Here is a 19,941-nt window from a genome sequence, read left to right on the forward strand (position 1 = left end):
GTGGCGCATGTTGGAACAAATGATACCTGTCTTCTAGGCTCCAATGTCATACTTGGATCATTCCAGCGACAATCAGAGAAGGTTGAAAATACCAGCCTTGTTCACGGAGTTTCAATGAAGATCACAATCTGCAGAACTGTCACCAGAAAAGATTGTGCCCCTGGTTCTTTGTCGAATGGAAGGCTTGAACTAGAGACTTCGACGGTTCTGTGATAAGCTGGACTGTGACTTCCTATACTTGCACCATAGAGTAGAGTTATAGAGTCCCCCTAAATAGATTAGGTGTGCACTACACATCACAAGCAGTTGAGTGTGGAGTGCAAACAAGGGTTTCTTAGATTAGGGGAATCTCCACCCAATACAGATGACGATAAATGTGGGAAACCCAGAAGTGTCAGTGTAAGATTCAAAGTAATGCCTCCCACAGATGAGAGTATCCAAATCCTACTGGTTAACTGTCGAAGCATTTGCAACAAGTACCACAGTTTGAATTGCTCCTAAAATGCATTGAAGCTTACACAGTGTTAGATACAGAAAACTATTTAAAACCTGAAGTTAGCAGTAGTGGGATCTTTGGGGACATTTAAGTGTATTCTGAAAGTATAGGGAAATATGATAAGGAAGTGACATATTTGTTGCAGTAGAAAAGAAACTGAAATCCACCAAGATAGAAATTGACGCTGCATGTGAGATTGTTTCAGAAAGACACTCTGACAAGGCTGGGCAAAAAATTATAATTGGGTCTTTCTATCGACTATCAGATTCTCCTCCTGATTTAATTTAGAACATGAGAGAAAATCTCATTTCGCTTGTACGTAAGTTCACTAATGATTTCGTAAATATTGGAGGAGACTTCATTTATCCATCAATCAATTGGAATAATAATAGTTTTGACAGTGGTGTGCATAACAAGACATCTTCTGAAACATTAATAAATACGTTCTCTGAAAACTACCTTGAAGAGATACCGTAGTTCAGAATCTCACTGATGATGGATATAGATGGAAAAATATTAGGTCTAATAGCAACAAACAGACCTGACCTTTTTGAGAAAGTCTGCGTCGAAACTGGTATCAGTGATCATGAGGCAGTATATAGTAACAGTGAATACCAAAACAAAAAGAGCAAATAAAACAAGAAGAAAGATTTATATGTTCAGCAAACTAGGCAACGAAACAATAGTTCATACCTCAATGAGCAACTTGAACTTTCAGCTCAGGACAGGACATGACTCCCCCGAGATTGTTGTTGTTGTTACTTCAAAAGACTCAAGAATACCTATTCTCTCTTGTATAGGCAAATATTTTCTGAGGTGAACTTTTGTTGAAGTCAGTCGCAAACTCGCTTTCTACTTCCAAAATTCCTTTGAGCATATACCATGAGCTGTTCCATCGAGTCAGTACATCTTGTATGAGTTTCAGTTCTTTTTTGTTTCCTCTTTTTTAAAATTACGCAGTATGTCACTGGCTAATGGCTATTGTAGAGTTATGAAAGAAAGTCACAGTAGTCTTGTTTTCAGTAAAATTTTGATAAATGTTTCTGCTTTGAAACAGCCTTGTACTGTTAAGTGGGTGCAGCGGGCAAAACATGGTGAATGTCTAATCCTTAAGATTTCGTCATTTTTTTCGTAACTTGCAGTGTTCTCTGTAACTACTATTATTGTCTTATCGAGAATATTGTATTCTAGTAAGATTTGATTAATGACCTGAAAACAATGTAATGTCAAAATCAACTGCCAATGTGTCCAAAACTTTTCAACATCTTGTTGCCTGAAAAGTTACTGTCTTACATTAAAAAAAATAATTATCAGAAAAATTGGGCTAATGTGTTACTTGTTGGTGCGATGTTGAGCTTCAGCTTCTTAGAAGTACAGAGAAAGCAAGTACAGGAAGAAAAAGGATAGAGGAATGTCACCACGAGGAACGGAGATGTGAAGGGAAATGTTTACTGGTCTACCATGCAATACTGCCGCCTTAGGTGTGCATGCTTACTGATGAAGCTGATATGGTATAAACTGCGCATGGGAATAACAACATTTATTGAAAGCACAACGAAGAGATCAGGGTTACTTTGTCACTCATTATGTTTTTTCTCAATACAAAAAAACAGGCCCATCTCGCTGCTACATCGCTGAGGTCAGCATCACTCGTGATGTTACTTACTGTGTGTACTTTGTAGAAGGTTTCTAGGGAGTTTTGCCGTTTGCCGAGGGAGGCACAGGGAGCAGTATAGAAGGCACAATATTAATGAAGGGTACGTAAAGGTGTGTGTGTGTGTGGGGGGGGGGGGGGGGGAGGGGGGATCAGTGCTGGCACCTTCACTCATCGTACCGATATATTCCTATAACATACCCGAGCCGCTCAAAGTTTCCACTTGACAGATTCAAGCAGATAGTGTTTTGTCGGCTTCATTGTAGTTGTGATAGACCAGCTTCCATTACAGAATAGCTGAGAGTTTTCCATCACCACTGGAAAGTTTCGATTTGGTTAATATTTACAACTTGCTATTGTTAGCCTTTTTCTACAATAGATAAGCATTAATAATGACGCCATTTCATAATCACAGGAAGTTTTAATTCTATTCCAATTCGCTAACACAGTGGCAACATTTCCATATAAATTCCACACCGGAGTACTTTGTTTATCTACTCAGAACTCGGAAGACAGCAACATACTAACTGTTATACTGCAACCGGCTGATTTTGCTATGCTGTATTAATTTTGGTTCAGACGATATTGGGGTTTGTGTTTATTTCTCACTTGTTGCCGTGTTATTGTACAAACTCTTACATGCGAACTTTGGACGGTCTGCTATAAATGGCGAACAGAAGTACCAGTGTAGGGGTGGGAGGGGAGAATGTGCTGCTGTGGGAGTTAGCAGGGACAAAGTGACGACAGGATAGGTCTGCTGAATACAGAGTCGGTGGCTGTGCTGGGGGAAAGGAGAGAAGAAATGTAGAGAAGGGCAAAAGACTGGCAGGTGCATTGGTGGAGCAGAAGGCACAGACACTGCTGGAGTGGAAGCAGGGAATGGGTTGGAGGTCAGGGACTGGTGAAGATTAAGGCCAGGGCAGGTTAGTGAATGAAGAGTAAGTTGTAGAGAGAGTTCTCACTTGCACAATTCAGTTGTAAGGAGGATGCAGATGCCACAAACTGTGAATTAGTCATGGTGAAGTGCACTGTGTTGGGCAGCATATTCAGCAACTGGGTGGTCCAGCTGTCTATCAGTTTGGTGATGGCCATTCAAGCAGACAGACAGCTTGTTAATTGTCTTTCTACACAAAGCAACACAATGCCTGCAGCTTAGTTTGATCACATGGGTACTTTCACAGGTCACCCTGCCTTTGATGGGATAGGAGATCCTTGTGATAGGACTGGAGTACGTGATAGTGAGACGATGTATGGAACATGTCTTGCATGCACATATATTGCAAGGGTGTGTGTCATGAGGCAAGGGATTGGGAATGGAGTGAAATATTGTGTAGGTTTGGATTGTGGTGGAATACCATTGTGGGAGGGATGGGGAGAAGTATATTCCTCTTTTCAGTGCATGACATGAGGTAGTAGAAACGATGGCAGAGTTGCTCCAGTCCTGGGAGGTACTGTGTTTTGAGAAGAGTGCTTCTTTGCTGCCAGATACTGGGTATGTTGGAGGTGGTAGGTGACAGGAGGGACAAGTCAAGGGAGATCTGTTTCTGGACGAGTTGGAAGGGTCTTAGTGAGATCTTCGACATATTTGGAGAGGAACTGCTTGTCACTACAGACGCGACCTCGATAGTGGCTATGCTGTATGGAAGGGATTTCATCAATATGGAATGGGTGGCAGCTGTTGAAGTGGAGGTATTGTTGATGGTTGGCAGATTTAATGTGGATGGAGGCACTGAAGTAGCCATCCTTGAGATGAAAGTCAACATCAAGCAAGGTGGTTTGTTGTGTTGAGGAGGACCAGGTGCAGTGAATGGGGAACAAGGTGTTAAGGTTTTGCAGATAAGTGGATGGGGTGCACTCAAACTAAGTCCAGGCTATGGAGAGGTCATCAGTGAATGTGAACCTGGTGTGAGTTATGGGATTCTGGTTGGTTAGTGCAGATTCCTCAAGACAGCTCTTGAAGGCCCATGGATACGTTGGCACAGGCTGGTGCCATGAGGCTGCCCATTGCTGTATCAAGGTTTTGTTCAAAGGTGATGCCTTCATAGGAGAAGTAATTGTGGGTGAGGATACAGTTAGCCATGGTAACCAGCAGTGTATCCACCGGCTGTCAGGTACGTCCACCTACAAACCCTGTCACAGTGACCCCATTCTAGAAATCCCACAGGATCTCCAGTCCCTCCTCAAATCCTTAGGCCCATCCCAGAGCCTCACCACCATGTACCTTCTCAACCTCACCACTCCTCGAACTCTTACCTTCTACATTCTGCTTTCTAAATTCCTGGTGACCACTGAAATATTATGCTGAAATGAAGTGTACATACAGGTACAGTGATCTCGAAACTAGCTTTAACAACATTTCTGACTACTTCTCTTTGTTAATATACACATTTGTCTCACTCCACATCACTTGTTGTTTTCTTTTCAGGCAATATCTACGGAACTTGATAGATGAATGAGTTGGAAGGTCTGCTTTCACTCTCATCCAAGACAAATTCGTTCATTTCTCTTCATCAACCAAAATGTAGTGTTATATTGTAGCATTCTAAGATAACTATTGCAGATTATGATGTGAAAGTGGCTAACTAAAAGTCACACAATTTGTCTTTGTACCAGGTATAATCATAGTTCTCATCATGAGTTTATGAATGAAAACAATGTGATTAATTCTCATTCTCCACACTCACAAGAAAAATCACTCAGCTTTGAGTGATTTCTTTGTGTTCTCCAAAATGAAACGCATATTTAAAAAAAACTCAAAGACTTGAGACTGTCTTGGATATTCGGAAATAACTGCAAGCACTATTCCGCAAGTTTGAGATAAAGGAAACATGGGGATATCTGATTCACAGCTGTGCCTGTAGTGGATTACTTGATCTGAATGGAACTAACTAGACTCGTGATGTTAATAGATAATGTAAAGGATGGTGAAGTTGTCTTTGGAGAATACAAGATTTTTTGGTAGTACCCTAGACTTAACACAGAAGCTTATCCTAGCCGACATTTTCAATAATAGTCACAATAAATTGCCAGAGTTAATTTTAGATTAGTTTCTTTATTTTCACATAATACAACAAAAATAGAATTCATATGTTCTATCTCTCTCTCTCCCTGTCAATCTCTTTATATTATTAATCAATTTTTATGCACAAAATATCACTGGCTTTTGTCAGATATTTAGAAACCCGTATTTAACTGGAAGACGTAATATTGCGCATCTGACGGACGGCTGCAACGAGTCGTGGAGCTGCACATCCTGAGCTCCGTGTCTGGTATTCATCTGGTGACAGGCGCAACAGTGACGACATCTGAGTCAAGTGCTCAGACAGTGCGAGACCAAGATCCTCGAGGACATTGCCAAGATAATCTGCCAGAAAAGATACACATTCCAACAGACATATGAGAATAATTAAATCAACCACTAATACTAAATGGCAACTGGTAAATCATGACAATGTGATCAATTTATTCACCACTGAAATTTACTGAAGTACAATAAAATACAAAACAATACAAGTATGGCACACATTCAGTATTAAAGACTACCCTGACATGTAGGAAATTACAATGAAATGAACACCCTTAGCTGTTTACAGGCATTGACATATGTCAACGGGGATAGATAAAATGTGTGCTCCGACTGGGACTCAAACCCGGGATTTCCTGCTTACATGGCAGACACTCTATCCATCTGAGCCACCGAGGACACAGAGGATAGTGCGACTGCAGGGATTTATCTCTGGCACGCCTCCCACCAAACCCACATTCTCAACATATTGTCCAGCACTACATTCGTACTGCCCCTGCCCATTATACTAATTACTCGCGGCGCGTTGCCGATTCCGGTAAGAGTTCGGGCACTGTTTGTGCATTCGCACAGAAGAAGAAGATGGTCAAGTGGCTGGTGATCCTTAAATATATATATATACTAAGAGGGGTGATTTGGAGGCAGCTGTGGAGGATCAAAGTTGGATGAAGAAGTGAACCGAGTCAGGCAGGAGTCAATATTGGTTTTCAGTTGAGTCTTATTGGTAGGATTGTGGCAAAAAAAGTGTGTCCACTGTAAGTACTGGGAGTAGGTCTTTAACAAGTCCAGCATGATAGAATTTGGGAGTGGGACAAAAGACTGGTACTTCTGTGAGACTACAGCTTTTGGAGGAAAGGTTAATCACTTTGTTTTGGACTATATATTGTCATTTTTCATACCTTCCTGTGCCACATGAACTTGTTGAACCTCAATTGTATATACTCCCTCCCTTTCTCTCTCTCTTCCCTTATTTCAGCATGTTTATTCTATCCTCATGTAATCCACTTACACCTGCTGTACGTTCTTTAGGCATATCCACCCACTGACCTGCATCCCTCTATTACTTCCACCCACTAACCTGCATCCCTCTATTATTGTCTTTTTATTTATTTTTCCGTTTCATCTCACTGTGTTTTCACAACATTTTACTTCATTTTTGCCTTTCACTACTAGCCCTACTACCTCACTTGTCCCCTATTTTCCCCATACTTCATTTGTCCCATCCATTTTGTGAGTTTTTCCTCACAAAATTTTACATACTGTTACAATTTTTTCACACTTATTTGAGTATTTTACATACTTTAAGGCATTTTTTGAATTTCCACTACTGTGGATCCTTGCTCCTTCCATATATGCCATACAGAAAACTTCTCCTATCCCTTCAATGACCCCTATATTTTGAAATTCCATCAGTCCATAGCCCTCACCAATACCGTCCCCAGTTCAGCACGTAAATTAAGCTCAAATCTATTTGCAATACCTCCTCTCCATCTGTAAAATTCTCCTGCTCTGCAATCTCAAAACGCTGCACACCATCACTCACACAAACTCTTGCTCTCCAGGAACTAGGGCAGCATGCACAACACGACCTCGAAAAACTCTCGAACGTGTTCATGTCTCACTCCTGCCTTGGACTACCACCACCAACCACAGCCTTGAAACCTCCCTCATGTTCCCTCATAGTCAACAAACACTTCCCCGCAGGCCTACTACGTTTACCACACCCTCAAATCCTCCTTCCCACTGGCAAACAGAACCCAAAACTTAAACATACCCAAACCACACTCAAACTTTCAACGAAATGCCTTAGTCCTGAGGAAGTACCAGTCCTCTCTGAAAGCCTTATCTTTTATCCCACTCCTAAATTCAATTCTGCTGGACTTGTTAGAGAACTTCACTCTTTCTCCCAGCCCCTACAGTGAAAACACTTTCCCGTCGCCAATCCTACCATTACAGTTAACCCAAACTGAGCCCTGCCTGACAGAGTTAACTTCTCCATCCAACTGTGATCCACTCCCAGCACCCCAGTGTCATCCCCCATTAACATTTAACAATTCTTAACCTCAAACTTTGCCTCTTATTTTCCCCCAAATCCTTCAACATGGAAATCAACTTTATACCTGCAGAAAGAACAGCAATACACCACTTAAAAACTTATTCCAATCTTACAAACCTATCCGCTAACCAAGGTTCCATCACCGTGGTTTTGAACAGCAGAGATTACCTGGTGGAGAAAGTCCCCCAGCTGTCAGATCCATCATCCTACAAACCCTGCCACAGTGACCCAATTCCAGAAATCCACCAGGATTTCCAGTTTTTCCTCAAATCATTAGGCCCAACGCAGAACCACTAAACTCTCGTCTCATCCCTACCACTCCCCACATACCTACCTTCCAGAAACCTACCTTCCAAAAACCCAACTACCTAGGACACCCCATTGTGGTCCCCAATGATGGAATATCTGCTCTCGTGGACCAACACCTTCATCCTATTACCTGTAACCTACCCTTCTCCCAACAAGCCACCTTCATCAATGTTGACCATCTCAAAGACAGCAACTTAAATACCTCCATCCATCTAAAATCACCAACCACCAGCAATACTTTTTCTTTGACAGCTGCCACCCAATACACACAAAGAAGTCCCTTCCATAAAGCTTAGTCACCTGTGGGCATCACATCTTAAGTGATGAGCAGACCCTTTCTAAATATACCAGTGGTTTCACTGAGGTCCTTGCAGACCAAAATTACCCTTCCAACCTTGTACAGAAACAGATCTCCCATGCCTTATCATCTCTCCATTCACCTACCATCTCACACATATCCACATGGACAATATAATTCAGTTGCTCCAGTTCTGGGTGGTACCGAGTCATCAGGGAAGTGTTTGTTTGTGGCCTGTCTACCTCTCATTATACTCTGAAAGGAGGAATAGTCTACCCACTATCCTTACCAGCCCTCCTCTAGTGGTATTCTGCCACCCTCCCAAACTTATGGAATATTCTTATCCACCCCTACTCTATCTCAGCCCCCAACCGCTTGCCTCATGGCTCATATCCCTGCAATAGACCTAGACACAAGACCTGTCCCATACATCCTCCCTCTACCCGCTACACACTCAGTCTGGTCACAGGCTTACCGTATTTACTCAAATCCAAGCTGCTCTTTTTTTCCAGTTTTTGTAATCCAAAAAACCGCCTGCGGCTTAGACTCGAGTGCAAACTAAGCAGAGTTGTGAAAAATGTTGGTAGGTGCTGCAACAACTAACTTTTGCCATCGAATATATGTAGCACTACACTGGCATGCTTTGCAGGCACAAAGATAAATACTGGCGCCAAAACCTCTGCGTCAGTAAATAAATTAAAAAAAAGAGGTGGAAGACGAGCTTGTTTTCTCCACCCTGAGTTTCGGCCACTGCATTTTCATAAATTATCCAACGAAGTAAATACAAATTCCATTTTGTTCATCTTCGAATGTAGCAGCATTTCAATTTACTACGAAAATCCGACTGGCAATACTGTTTGGGATGTTTGTCAATATGGCCAACTCTACGTTCTGAATTTTTTCCTACCGATGACAAGAGTTGGTTGCTAATAGGAACTTTTATGAATTGTAAATCACATGCAGTATTCTCTTAACCATACGAATAATACGAATATAAACATTTTGCCATGTATTCTTTCGTCTTTGCTGCTATCTCATTTACATCCTGTCTGCCTAATAAACTAAGAAACTAGAGTGAGACAACAGCAAATGCGGAAGAATGTACACATCATTTCATGTTTATATTAGTATTATTCTTATGCCTAATAGTGATACAGACAGAAATGAAGCATCTTCTTATTTTTCTAAATGAATGTCTACTACTCAGGAAACACTGCTTGCTCTCTTGGATGAGTTGTGACCTATCCTTATAAACGAATATATTACAGGAAATATTTAATTTACTGACCAATATCAGTAGCAAGCTGCCTGCAGCCACTTGTTGACAGCTCACATATGCCCAGAATGTTCTCACAATACATCTGACATGTGCCACGAGCTATGATTCCAAGTAAGGCATCTGCAACCCCTGCTTCACTATTTTCAGACATGGCTTGGTACTCTGAGTCAGCAACACGTAATGCCAATGTCAGTGATGGATTGTCTCGTAAAAGAAATGGCTCCAGGTGCTGAGGCAGTGTCATCAGGTATTGGCCTATCTGAAAGGTTCATAAATGTAGTAATAAATTGAACATATGGGTTACATGTTAGAAATCTACATTGCTACAAATTGACAAAAGATTAGGGCCTAACAGCCTGTGACAGACAAATAATGCACAGGCAATTAGCAAAACCAAAGAAAATAACACAAAAAATAAATGAAAACAGTTATTTTCTCTATCAAGCTAAATGCACATTTTCACCGTCCACAGTATACTTTTTTCATAATAAATGATAACAATACACAATTTTGTGTATGGAAGGTGCTGATATTTGTGAAAGACACTTAAAAGTCAAGAGTCAAAGCATATTTTGAACACAGCTGCAAAATCAACGAACGTTTTGCAACTTTAAAATGATAAAACTCACAAGTTCAAAAATGCCACCTCCTTTTTTTACAAAATGAGATTAATGACATACAACAAGCTTCAGTTGAACACAAGGGAGGAGGGCCACAAAAAATTTTAAAGTTTGTTATTGAAAACAATGACTAGGAACTGAAAGTTGTCATTCTTCTTAGGCGGTACAAAAATGTTTGTGTATCATGACTGCAATTTCGAGAATTTATAATCATCACTTGATGTGTGGCAAGTGTACTCACTTAACAACATGAAGCATGAAGTTCTCATGTATAGCAACATGGTACCCAACATTATACAACCAAAAATGTATGGTGGCACAAGGTTAGAAAGTGACAAACACTTGACATTATGATAAAAACTTTGTTCACAACAGTGATATCAGACAAGACCCATGTAACCCGTGTGACTAGGATGTGTGGTTCTCCCCCCCCCCCCCCAATCCCCCCATCCCCATCCCGTCACACGGGTTACATGGGTCTTGTCTGATATCACTGTTGTGAACAACGTTTTTATCATACTGTCAAGTGTTTGTCACTTTCTAACCTGTGACAATGTGTGTTCTCACACGGCATTCAAAAGATTGAATGGATTTATACCACCATACGTTGTTGATTTTATAAACTTGGGTACCGCATTGCCATACATGAAAACTTCATGTTGTTAAGTAGTATCATTGCCCCACACCACCTGATGATCAAAAAATATAGAAATTGCAATCATGATATACAAACAATGAAGATTTTTGGTACTGCCTAAGCATAATGACAACTTTCAGTAACTGTACCAAGGCTCTGGAGCCAGTCCTTATCAAAATTTCTTTTATCAAAATGACAAAGAATTATAGCTTACAAATAAAGCACCAATATCATTATTTCTATCTGTTGACACTAGTTTTGAAATATTTTAGAAAAAAAAACAACATACAAATGGCACTTAGTTTTCAATAAAACAGTAAAAATTTGGTGTAGAACTCACAGAGAACCTCCACGATGCAATGCTTAGTTATTTGCAATAAACATAATAATCCAAGATATGTCCAAGAGCAGCATGCAATTTTTCACTTAAAAATGCAAACTCAGATAATATCACCCTCACTCTTTCCCATTCTCACTCATATTTATATCACCATTCAAACTGCAAAAACTGTAAACTCTGGCAATGCTCTAAAGCTTTACTACAAACCCTGTCATCAGCCACTTACCATCCACTATTTGTTACAAGTCTCTTCTAAATGTTTCCATACATTACAGTCTTGAACTCCTCATACCCAAATTAGTCCTCCTTGTTTCTTTACGTCATCAACTCATCTTCCATTAGGCTGTCTTACAGATATTTTTCTTATCTTGAGTAATACAACACAGAATCTCTTGTGTCCATCACCACAATTATTTCTCGTTATATGCCCAGCTAATTTCCATTTCAGTTTTGTACAGTCAGTATCCTATGTTCAATTCTAGTCCCTTCTCTTATACATTTTTTTGCTCTTCTGTCCCTTCTTGATATGCCAAATATGCTTCTTCACACAGCTCACTGCTTAACCTTCAATTTTTGGACTCTACACGTTAAAAAGTTCATGTTTTACTTCCATGGTTAATATTGCCTTTATACACTAGATATGGTCTTTAATTTCAACGTGCATTGGGAATTTACTCCTCAACATACCATTCACTTTTCCAATTGAACTTCAACTTATTTTTACCCAGCCAACTGACCCTCCCAGCCAACCTCAGTTGCCCCGAGTAACAAATTTTGTCAACTCTTTCTAAAACTTCATTAATCTTTACGATTTTCTTTGTGGTGCACTAATTGTGCATTACTTTATTCTTAATTCTAAATAATGTTCAGGGCAACTATCATCGTTGCTCTGTTCACTATTCCTGTACTTTAATGGTATTGTTATGAGCCCAATGAAAAAAAGGACACATCATTAAATTGAAGGTAGTTCAGATAAGACCTATTTGTGTGTAATCCTTCTTCATCAAAGTTTAAGAGGTTGAAGATCTCTTCCACCATGTCAACATATTACAAAATTACTCCCATGTATTTTAAAGATAAGTCAGGTCATAGAATCTTAAAATTTGTACTATATTCACCTCATCTCCTGCTAAACATAGAGCAGACCAGCAGGTAAACTAGCCTCTGTCTTCATCTGAACATCAAACACACAGTTATAAAGTGGCAGACTACAAGCTGCATACCAAAAGCATCATGCACTGAAGAACCTCCTGTAGCTTACCTCCCATCAACTACAACCACTATTCTTTCCACTGATGTGTGACTTTGTGCCTCTACAGATAGGTGTTAGCATGTAGGGGGATGGTGACTGAATTATGTTAAATTTTAAAACTTGCCACACTATCTGCCACATGTACTAATTCATTTCCATGAGCTCTGGTATCCAGCAGAATTATACCTCACTAACTGTGCAGCTGATTGTGTGTGGAATGTATTCAATCATATTTAAAACAGATGGCACTCCATCCAGTCAATATAAATGATGATGGAGGAGGCTCCAAACTACCACACAACTTTTGACAAAATTGTATTTGCATTTGGAGAAAAGGCATTAACAGTCTGATCCACTACAAAAAGCTGTGGGGGGGGGGCAACAGAATACTTAGAACAGAGAACGGGCTATAACCAAAAATTTATAGCTGTGATATCTTTGGCACAAATGAAAGTGTTTTCCTTAAATACAGGCTCCACAGAATGGGAGCTGGTGTGTGTATAGGAACAGACAAGAATCATTAATAACTGAATATGAAATTGAGTATACGTGTCAACAAATAATAATCATAAATGTGATCATAAACAAGCTGAAATTTTGACCACCAGAGGGGAGAGAAATGGTGTGGGGAAACAAGGCCTCTCACAGGGCAGCCAGCCTACTCCCATGTTCTCAGTTTCTGCGAAAGCAGAACTTGACACATAGTCATAGGGATGGCCAGTCCTTTCTGGTGTTTTGATGACCTTAATCAAATTCTGTGATGGACCCAGATTAGTTTCTCGAATTATTTCAAAGTAAGTAAAGAAAACAATGAGCAATGCATAGCATTCGGTAAGGCTATTGCACGCCACCTTGTTGATGTTGCCAGTGTCATAAACTTTAAGCCAGACCTCTAACAGCATTTGTTGCAACCACTTTTCAAAACACCTGCCACCTACAACTGCCACATGAAAGTGTCCACATTATAACAACTTTTGAGCTTTAGCTAGAAAAGGTGCACATTTCTTTGTTGTAATGTGGTTGGTCCCACAAATGAGTCCTATGTTGCATTATGTGGCTTGTATCTTCTTTGGACCATTCAAGTGACCAGAATAGGCATGACACCAGAGCATCAAGCCCAATGATACATCGTTATGTTCATGCACATCTTCACATGCTCTTAGGCACATTATTTTTAGAAACAGGGCTTCACTATATAATTTTCAATACCAGTAAACAAAAACAGAGAATATTTTCAGTGTTTACTAGAATAAAATACAGCTATTTCAAAGTATCTCTGATAAAATAATTCTTCTGGATACAAATCACTATGATATATTATTTAGATAATTTTGCATTTTGAGACAGAACCTGCATCTATATTTGCATTTATTGTGGATTGCAAATTTTTCAGGTCCCTACCAATTCAACTATTCCTCATTGCTTCGAGATGTGTTCTAGCAACCTATCCCTTGTTTTAGTCAAGTTGTGCCGCAAAATCATTTTTTCCCCCAATATGATTTAGTACCTCATTAGTTATTCAAACTACCTGTCTAGTCTTCTACAGCATCACATTCCAAAAGCTTCTATTCTCTTCTTGTCTGAGTGCTTATCACACACATTTCACTTCGGTACAAGGCCACACTCCACAAAATGCCTTAAGAAAACACTTCTTAACACACTGTTTTATATTAGCTGTTAACAAATTCCTCTTTTTCTGAAATGCTTTTCTTGCTATAGGCAATCTGCCTTTAATAACACCTCTTGTTCAGCTATCATCAGTAATTTTTGCTGCCCAATAGCAAAACTCATCTATCACCTTTAGTGATTCATTTCCTAATCAAGTGTCTGCCCGATTTCATTTGAGTACCGTATTTACTCGAACCTAAGCCGCGCTTTTTTCCGGTTTTTGTAATCCAAAAAACCACCTGCGGTTTAGAATTGAGTGCAAAGTAAGAGGAAGTTCTGAAAAATGTTGGTAGGTGCCGCCACAACTAACTTCTGCCGTCGAATATATGTAGTGCTTACACACGCATGCTTTGCAGGCACAAAGATAGATACCGATGCCAAAACCTCTGTGTCAGTTAAAGAGAGAGAGAGAGAGAGAGAGAGAGAGAGAGAGAGAGAGAGAGAGAAGATGAGCTTTTGTTTCCTCCGCCCCGAGTTTTGACCACTGCATTTTCATACATTATTCATTGAAGTAAATACAAATTCCCTATTGTTCATCCTCGAATGTTGCAGCGTTTCAATGTACTACGAAAATCTGACTGGCAAGACTGTTAGGGATGTTTGTCAACATAGCCAACTCTATGTTCTGAATTTTTTCCTACCTGTGATAAGAGATGGTTGCTACTAGGAACTTTTATGAATTGTGAATCACATGCAGTATTCTCTTCACCATAAGAATAATATGAATATAAACATTTTGCCACGTATTCTTTCGTGTTTGCTGCTATCTCATTTAAATTCTGTCTGCCTAATAAACTACGAAACTAGAGTGAGACAACAGCAAACGCGGAAGAATATACACATCATGTCATGTTTATATTAGTATTATTCTTATGCCTAATAGTGATACAGTCAGAAATGAAACACGGCAATTGACTAGATTTTTAAATCTAAGATAACTCTTGATTTCTGTGTAGAATGTAACGTACTAAAGAGGCGTCTGCAAAGATTTTCAAACGGAGAAAAATTTTCGCTAAACTCTCGTCAGAACATCTTCTGTCATACGCAGTCTATTATTTGGCTCTTGTAGATCTTTATCAAAGAAAGCAGCAGTGTAAGCAACAACAAATAGCAGTCTCTTGCCATTGTTTCGCTAATGAGACGATTCCCCCCCCCCCCCCCCCTCTCTTTTTTTCTTTTTTTTTTTTTTTTAAATTGTAAGCGGCGGTAGCACGCAGAAAAGCAAGCCATGCCGCGAGCGGTGACAGGCTGTAAACACTCATTATCAGAGTGCGACAAACAATGCATGACACAGTACAGTAATGCATCTTCAGCTTAGAGTGACGTAAACACCTATAACAAAGAGAACGGCACTTATCAGATCCAAGAAAAATATGCAATCAATTCAAACCAGACGAAGCACATGAAAAAGGAAGGGTACTCATATAAATATGCCGCCTGACGAATTGCAATGGCTACCTTGTAAAGCTTAACTGCTAAGCTTATGACTCGAACCGAGCTACTGTAGCTGTATTGTCATTCATTTGACATAAATTGTGTCTCATATTACAATGGACCAACTTTGTTTCGATTTGGAGGTGCGGCCTAAAACTTTTCTCTTCCCTTGAATTTCAAGACTCAAATTTCAGGTGTGGCTTAGAATCGGCAAAATTTTTTTTCCTTGATTTCGCGTGTCATTTTTCAGGTGCGGCTTAGATTCGAGTAAATGCAGTACATTCATTTCCTTTGTTGTACTTTTGCTGAGATTCATCTTCTAATCCCTTTTCAAGACACTATTCATTCTGTTCAACAGCTCTTTCAAGTCCTTTGCTGTCTGTCACAGAATTAATAAGTTATCGAGAAATCTTCAAGTTTTTCTTTCTTCTCCCGCAAATTTAATTCGCTTTCCAAATTTCTCTTATTTCCGTTATTGATTGCTCAATGTATAGAAAGAATTATGATGGGGTGAGACTACAACACCGTCTCATTTCCTTCTCAACTATTTTTCCACTTTCATGCTCTCCAACTCTTGTAACTGCATTCTGTTTTCTGTGCTTGTTATAAATGGCCATTCACCCCACTCTTCAAAGAACGTAGTCCAGTCAATCAACATTATCAGAAGCTCCTTCTAAATCTACACAACGCAGGTTTGCCTTTCTCTAACCCATCTTCTAAGATAATTTGTAGTGTCAGTATTACTTCACGTTGATGTTGATTTCCACCAGTTTTCCCATTCTTTCCTTAACAATTCGTATCAATATTTTCTAGACAGGACTTATTAAATCTTGTAATATTAACACCAGTGAGCATCTGCCTTCTTTTAAAATGGAATTATTACATTCTTCTTCAACTCTAAGAGTGCTTTGCTTGTCTCATATACTGTATATTGGAACCATGTGAAATAGTTTTATGATACCTGGCTCTTCCAAGGACCTCAATAATTCTGTGGCAATTGTGTCCACTACAAATGGCCTTTCTTCTGATTAGGTCTTCCACGGCTCTGTCAAATTCTTGTTACAATATCATACCTTCCCTCCACTCTTAATTTACTTTGCTGTCTCTTTCTATAATACCATCCTCAAGTTTGTTTCCCTTACACAGTCCTTCCACATATCCCTTCCATGATCCAGTTTGTCCTTCTTTGCTTGGAACTGGCTTGCTAACTGAGCTCTTGATATTCATACTGCTGTTTCTCTTTTCTCCAAAGTTCTCTTTAATTTTCCTACAGAGGGCACCTGTATTTCCCCTAGTCATTCACATTTCTACAATGTTACATTTGTCCTCTAGCCACATCTGTTTAGTCAGTTTGCATTTTCTGTCAATCTCATTTTTAGATGTACGTATTCCCTTCCACCTGATTCATCTGCAGCATTTTTATATTTTTTTTATCTTGTCAATCAAAGTCAGTATCTCCAATGTTATCTAAGGATTTCTTCTGGGCCTTGTCTTTTTACCTATGTATACTGTGTTGTCTTCACTTCTTAATCCCTCACAGCAAACCATCTGTCTTCTATTGTATCCTTTCCCATGTTTCAGCACAACGTTACTTGATGCTCCCTCTGAGACTCAATACAACCTTTGGTTCTTTCAATTTACACTAGTCCCTTCTCCTTAAATTCCTAACTTTTTTTCTTTTTTCTTTTTTTTTACAATTTCTTCAGTTTTAATTTGCAGGTCATAACCAATAAATTATGGGCAGAGACCACATCTATTACTGGAAATGTCTTACAGTTAAAAATCTGGTTTCGAACTCTTATAATCAGCATGAAAACTTCCAGAGTCCCCAGACCCCTTCCATGTATACAACCACCTTTAAGGATTCCTAAACCAAATGTCAGTAATGATTAAATTGTGCTTGGTACTGCATTCTGCCAGGTAGCTCCCTGTTTCATTCCTTTCCTTCAGTCCAAGTTCTCCCACTATTTATCCTTTGCCTATTACTGAATTCCAGTCAGCCACCACAATTACATATTTGTCTCTCTTAACTATCTGAATAATTTCCTTTATCTCATACTACATTCTTTAAATCTCATCACTGTTTGCAGCAATACTTGGTGTATAAATCTGTGGCACTGAAGTGGACATTGGTTTCAGCCTCTCTTGGCTACAATAATGTATTTACATATTCAGATACCAGAGGGACAATTTGTGAAGCCTTCAATAGCCCCTGAAGCAAAGTATTATCACACCACATCAAGAAATTTTGGGCATCTATTATGTTGATGTTGTTGTGGTCTTCAGTCCTGAGCCTGGTTTGATGCAGCTCTCCATGCTACTCTATCCTGTACAAGCTTCTTCATCTCCCAGTAACTACTGCAACCTACATCCTTCTGAATATGCTTAGTGTATTCATCTTTTGGTCTCCCTCTACGATTTTTATCCTCCATGCTGCCCTCCAATACTAAATTGGTGATCCCTCGATGCCTCAGAACATGTCCTACCAACTAATCCCTTCTTCTTGTCAAGTTGTGCCACAAATTTCTCTTCTTCCCAATCATATTCAATACCTCCTCATTAGTTATGTGATCTACCCATGCAATCTTCAGCATTCTTCTGTAGCACAACATTTCATCAGCTTCTATTCTCTTCATGTCCAAACTATTTATCGTCCATGTTTCACTTCCATACATGGCTACACTCCATACAAATACTTTCAGAAACGACTTCCTGACACTTACATCTATACTCGATGTTAATAAATTTCTCTTCTTCAGAAACGCTTTCCTTGCCATTGCCAGTCTACATTTTATATCCTCTCTACTTCGACCATCATCAGTTATTTTGCTCCCCAAATAGCAAAACTCCTTTACTACTTTAAGTGTCTCATTTCCTAATCTAATTCCCTCAGCATCACCTGACGTAATTCGACTACATTCCATTATCATCCTTTAGCTTTTGTTGATGTTCATCTTATATCCTCCTTTCAAGACACTATCCATTCAGTTCAGCTGCTCTTCCAAGTCCTTTGCTGTCTCTGACAGAATTACAATGTCATCGCTGAACCTCAAAGTTTTTATTTCTTCTCCCTGGATTTTAATTCCTGCTGCAAATTTTTCTTTGGTTTCCTTTACCGCTTGTTCAATGAACAGATCAAATAACATTTGGGATAGGCTATAACCCTGTCACACTCCCTTCTCAACCATTGCTTCCCTTTCATCTCCCTCAACTCTTATAACTGCCTGTACAAATCGTAAATAGCCCTTTGTTCCCTGTATTTTACCCCTGCCCCCTTCAGTATTTTAAAGAGAGTATTCCAGTCAACATTGTCAAAAGCTTTCTCCAACTCTACAAGTGATATAAACGTGGGTTTGTTTATCATTAACATACCTTCTAAGATAAGTCGTAGAGACAGTATTGCCTCACGTGTTCCAATATTACTACAGAATCCAAACAGATCTTCCCCGAGGTTGGCTTCTACTAGTTTTTCCATTCGTCTGTAAAGAATTTGTGTTAGTATTTTGCAGCTGTGACTTATTAAACTGATAGTTCGGTAATTTTCGCATCTGTCAACACCTGCTTCCTTTGGAATTGGAATTATTATATTCTTCTTGAAGTCTCAGGGTATTTCACCTGTCTCATACATCTTGCTCACCAGATGGTAGAGTTTTGCAGGACTGGCTCTCCCAAGGCCGTCAGTAGTTCCAATGGAATGTTGTCTACTCCCGGGGCCTTGTTTCGACTCAGGTCTTTTAGTGCTCTGTCAAACTCTTCACACAGTATCGTATCTCCCATTTCATCTTCATCTACATCCTCTTCCATTTCCATAATATTGTCCTCAAGTACATCGCCCTTGTATAGACCCTCTACATACTCCTTCCACCTTTCTGCTTTCCCTTCTTTGCCACAGAACTGGGTTTCCATCTGAGCTCTTGATGTTCATGCAAGTGGTTCTCCTTTCTCCAAAGGTCTCTCTAATTTTCCTGTAGGCAGTATCTATCTTACCCCTAGTGATACTCGCTTCTACATCCTTACAATTGTCCTCTAGCCATTCCTGCTTAGCAATTTTGCACTTCCTGTCTATCTCATTTTTGAGACGTTTGTATTCCTTTTTGCCTGCTTCATTTACTGCATTTTTATATTTTCTCCTTTCATCAATTAAATTCAATATATCTTCTGTTACCCAAGGATTTCTAATAGCCCTCGTCTTTTTACCTATTTTATCCTCCGCTGCCTTCACTATTTCATCCCTCAGAGCTAACCATTCTTCTTCTACTGTATTTCTTTCCCCAATTCCTGTCAGTTGGTCCCTTATGCTCTCCCTGAAACTCTGTACAAACTCTGGTTTAGTCAGTTTATCCAGATCCCATCTCCTTCAATTCCCACCTTTTTGCACTTTCTTCAGTTTTAATCTCTAGTTCATAACCAATAGATTGTGGTCAGAGTCCACATCTGCCCCTGGAAATGTCTTACAATTTAAAACCTGGTTCCTAAATCTCTGTCTTACCATTATATAAACTATCTGAAACCTGTCAGTATCTCCAGGCTTCTTCCATGTATACAACCTTCTTTTATGATTCTTGAACCAAGTGTTAGCTATAATTAAGTTGTG

General features: G+C 39.5%; 1 protein-coding gene across 1 annotated transcript in view; it reads right to left on the minus strand.

Annotated features, from left to right (window-relative positions):
- Nucleotides 1-5,182: 5,182 nt before the first annotated feature.
- The window catches only part of LOC126267864 (conserved oligomeric Golgi complex subunit 7), a 68,598-nt gene continuing 53,839 nt past the window's right edge, over nt 5,183-19,941 (minus strand). The window contains exons 13-14 of the mRNA XM_049973177.1: nt 9,406-9,655; nt 5,183-5,514 (exon numbers count right to left, since the gene is read on the minus strand). Of these exons, the coding sequence (XP_049829134.1) occupies nt 5,339-5,514; nt 9,406-9,655 (426 nt within the window). The 3' untranslated portion in view covers nt 5,183-5,338. The remainder of the gene's footprint in view (nt 5,515-9,405; nt 9,656-19,941) is intronic.

The sequence above is a fragment of the Schistocerca gregaria genome, chromosome 1 (assembly GCF_023897955.1).
Source record: "Schistocerca gregaria isolate iqSchGreg1 chromosome 1, iqSchGreg1.2, whole genome shotgun sequence".
Lineage (NCBI taxonomy): Eukaryota > Metazoa > Arthropoda > Insecta > Orthoptera > Acrididae > Schistocerca > Schistocerca gregaria.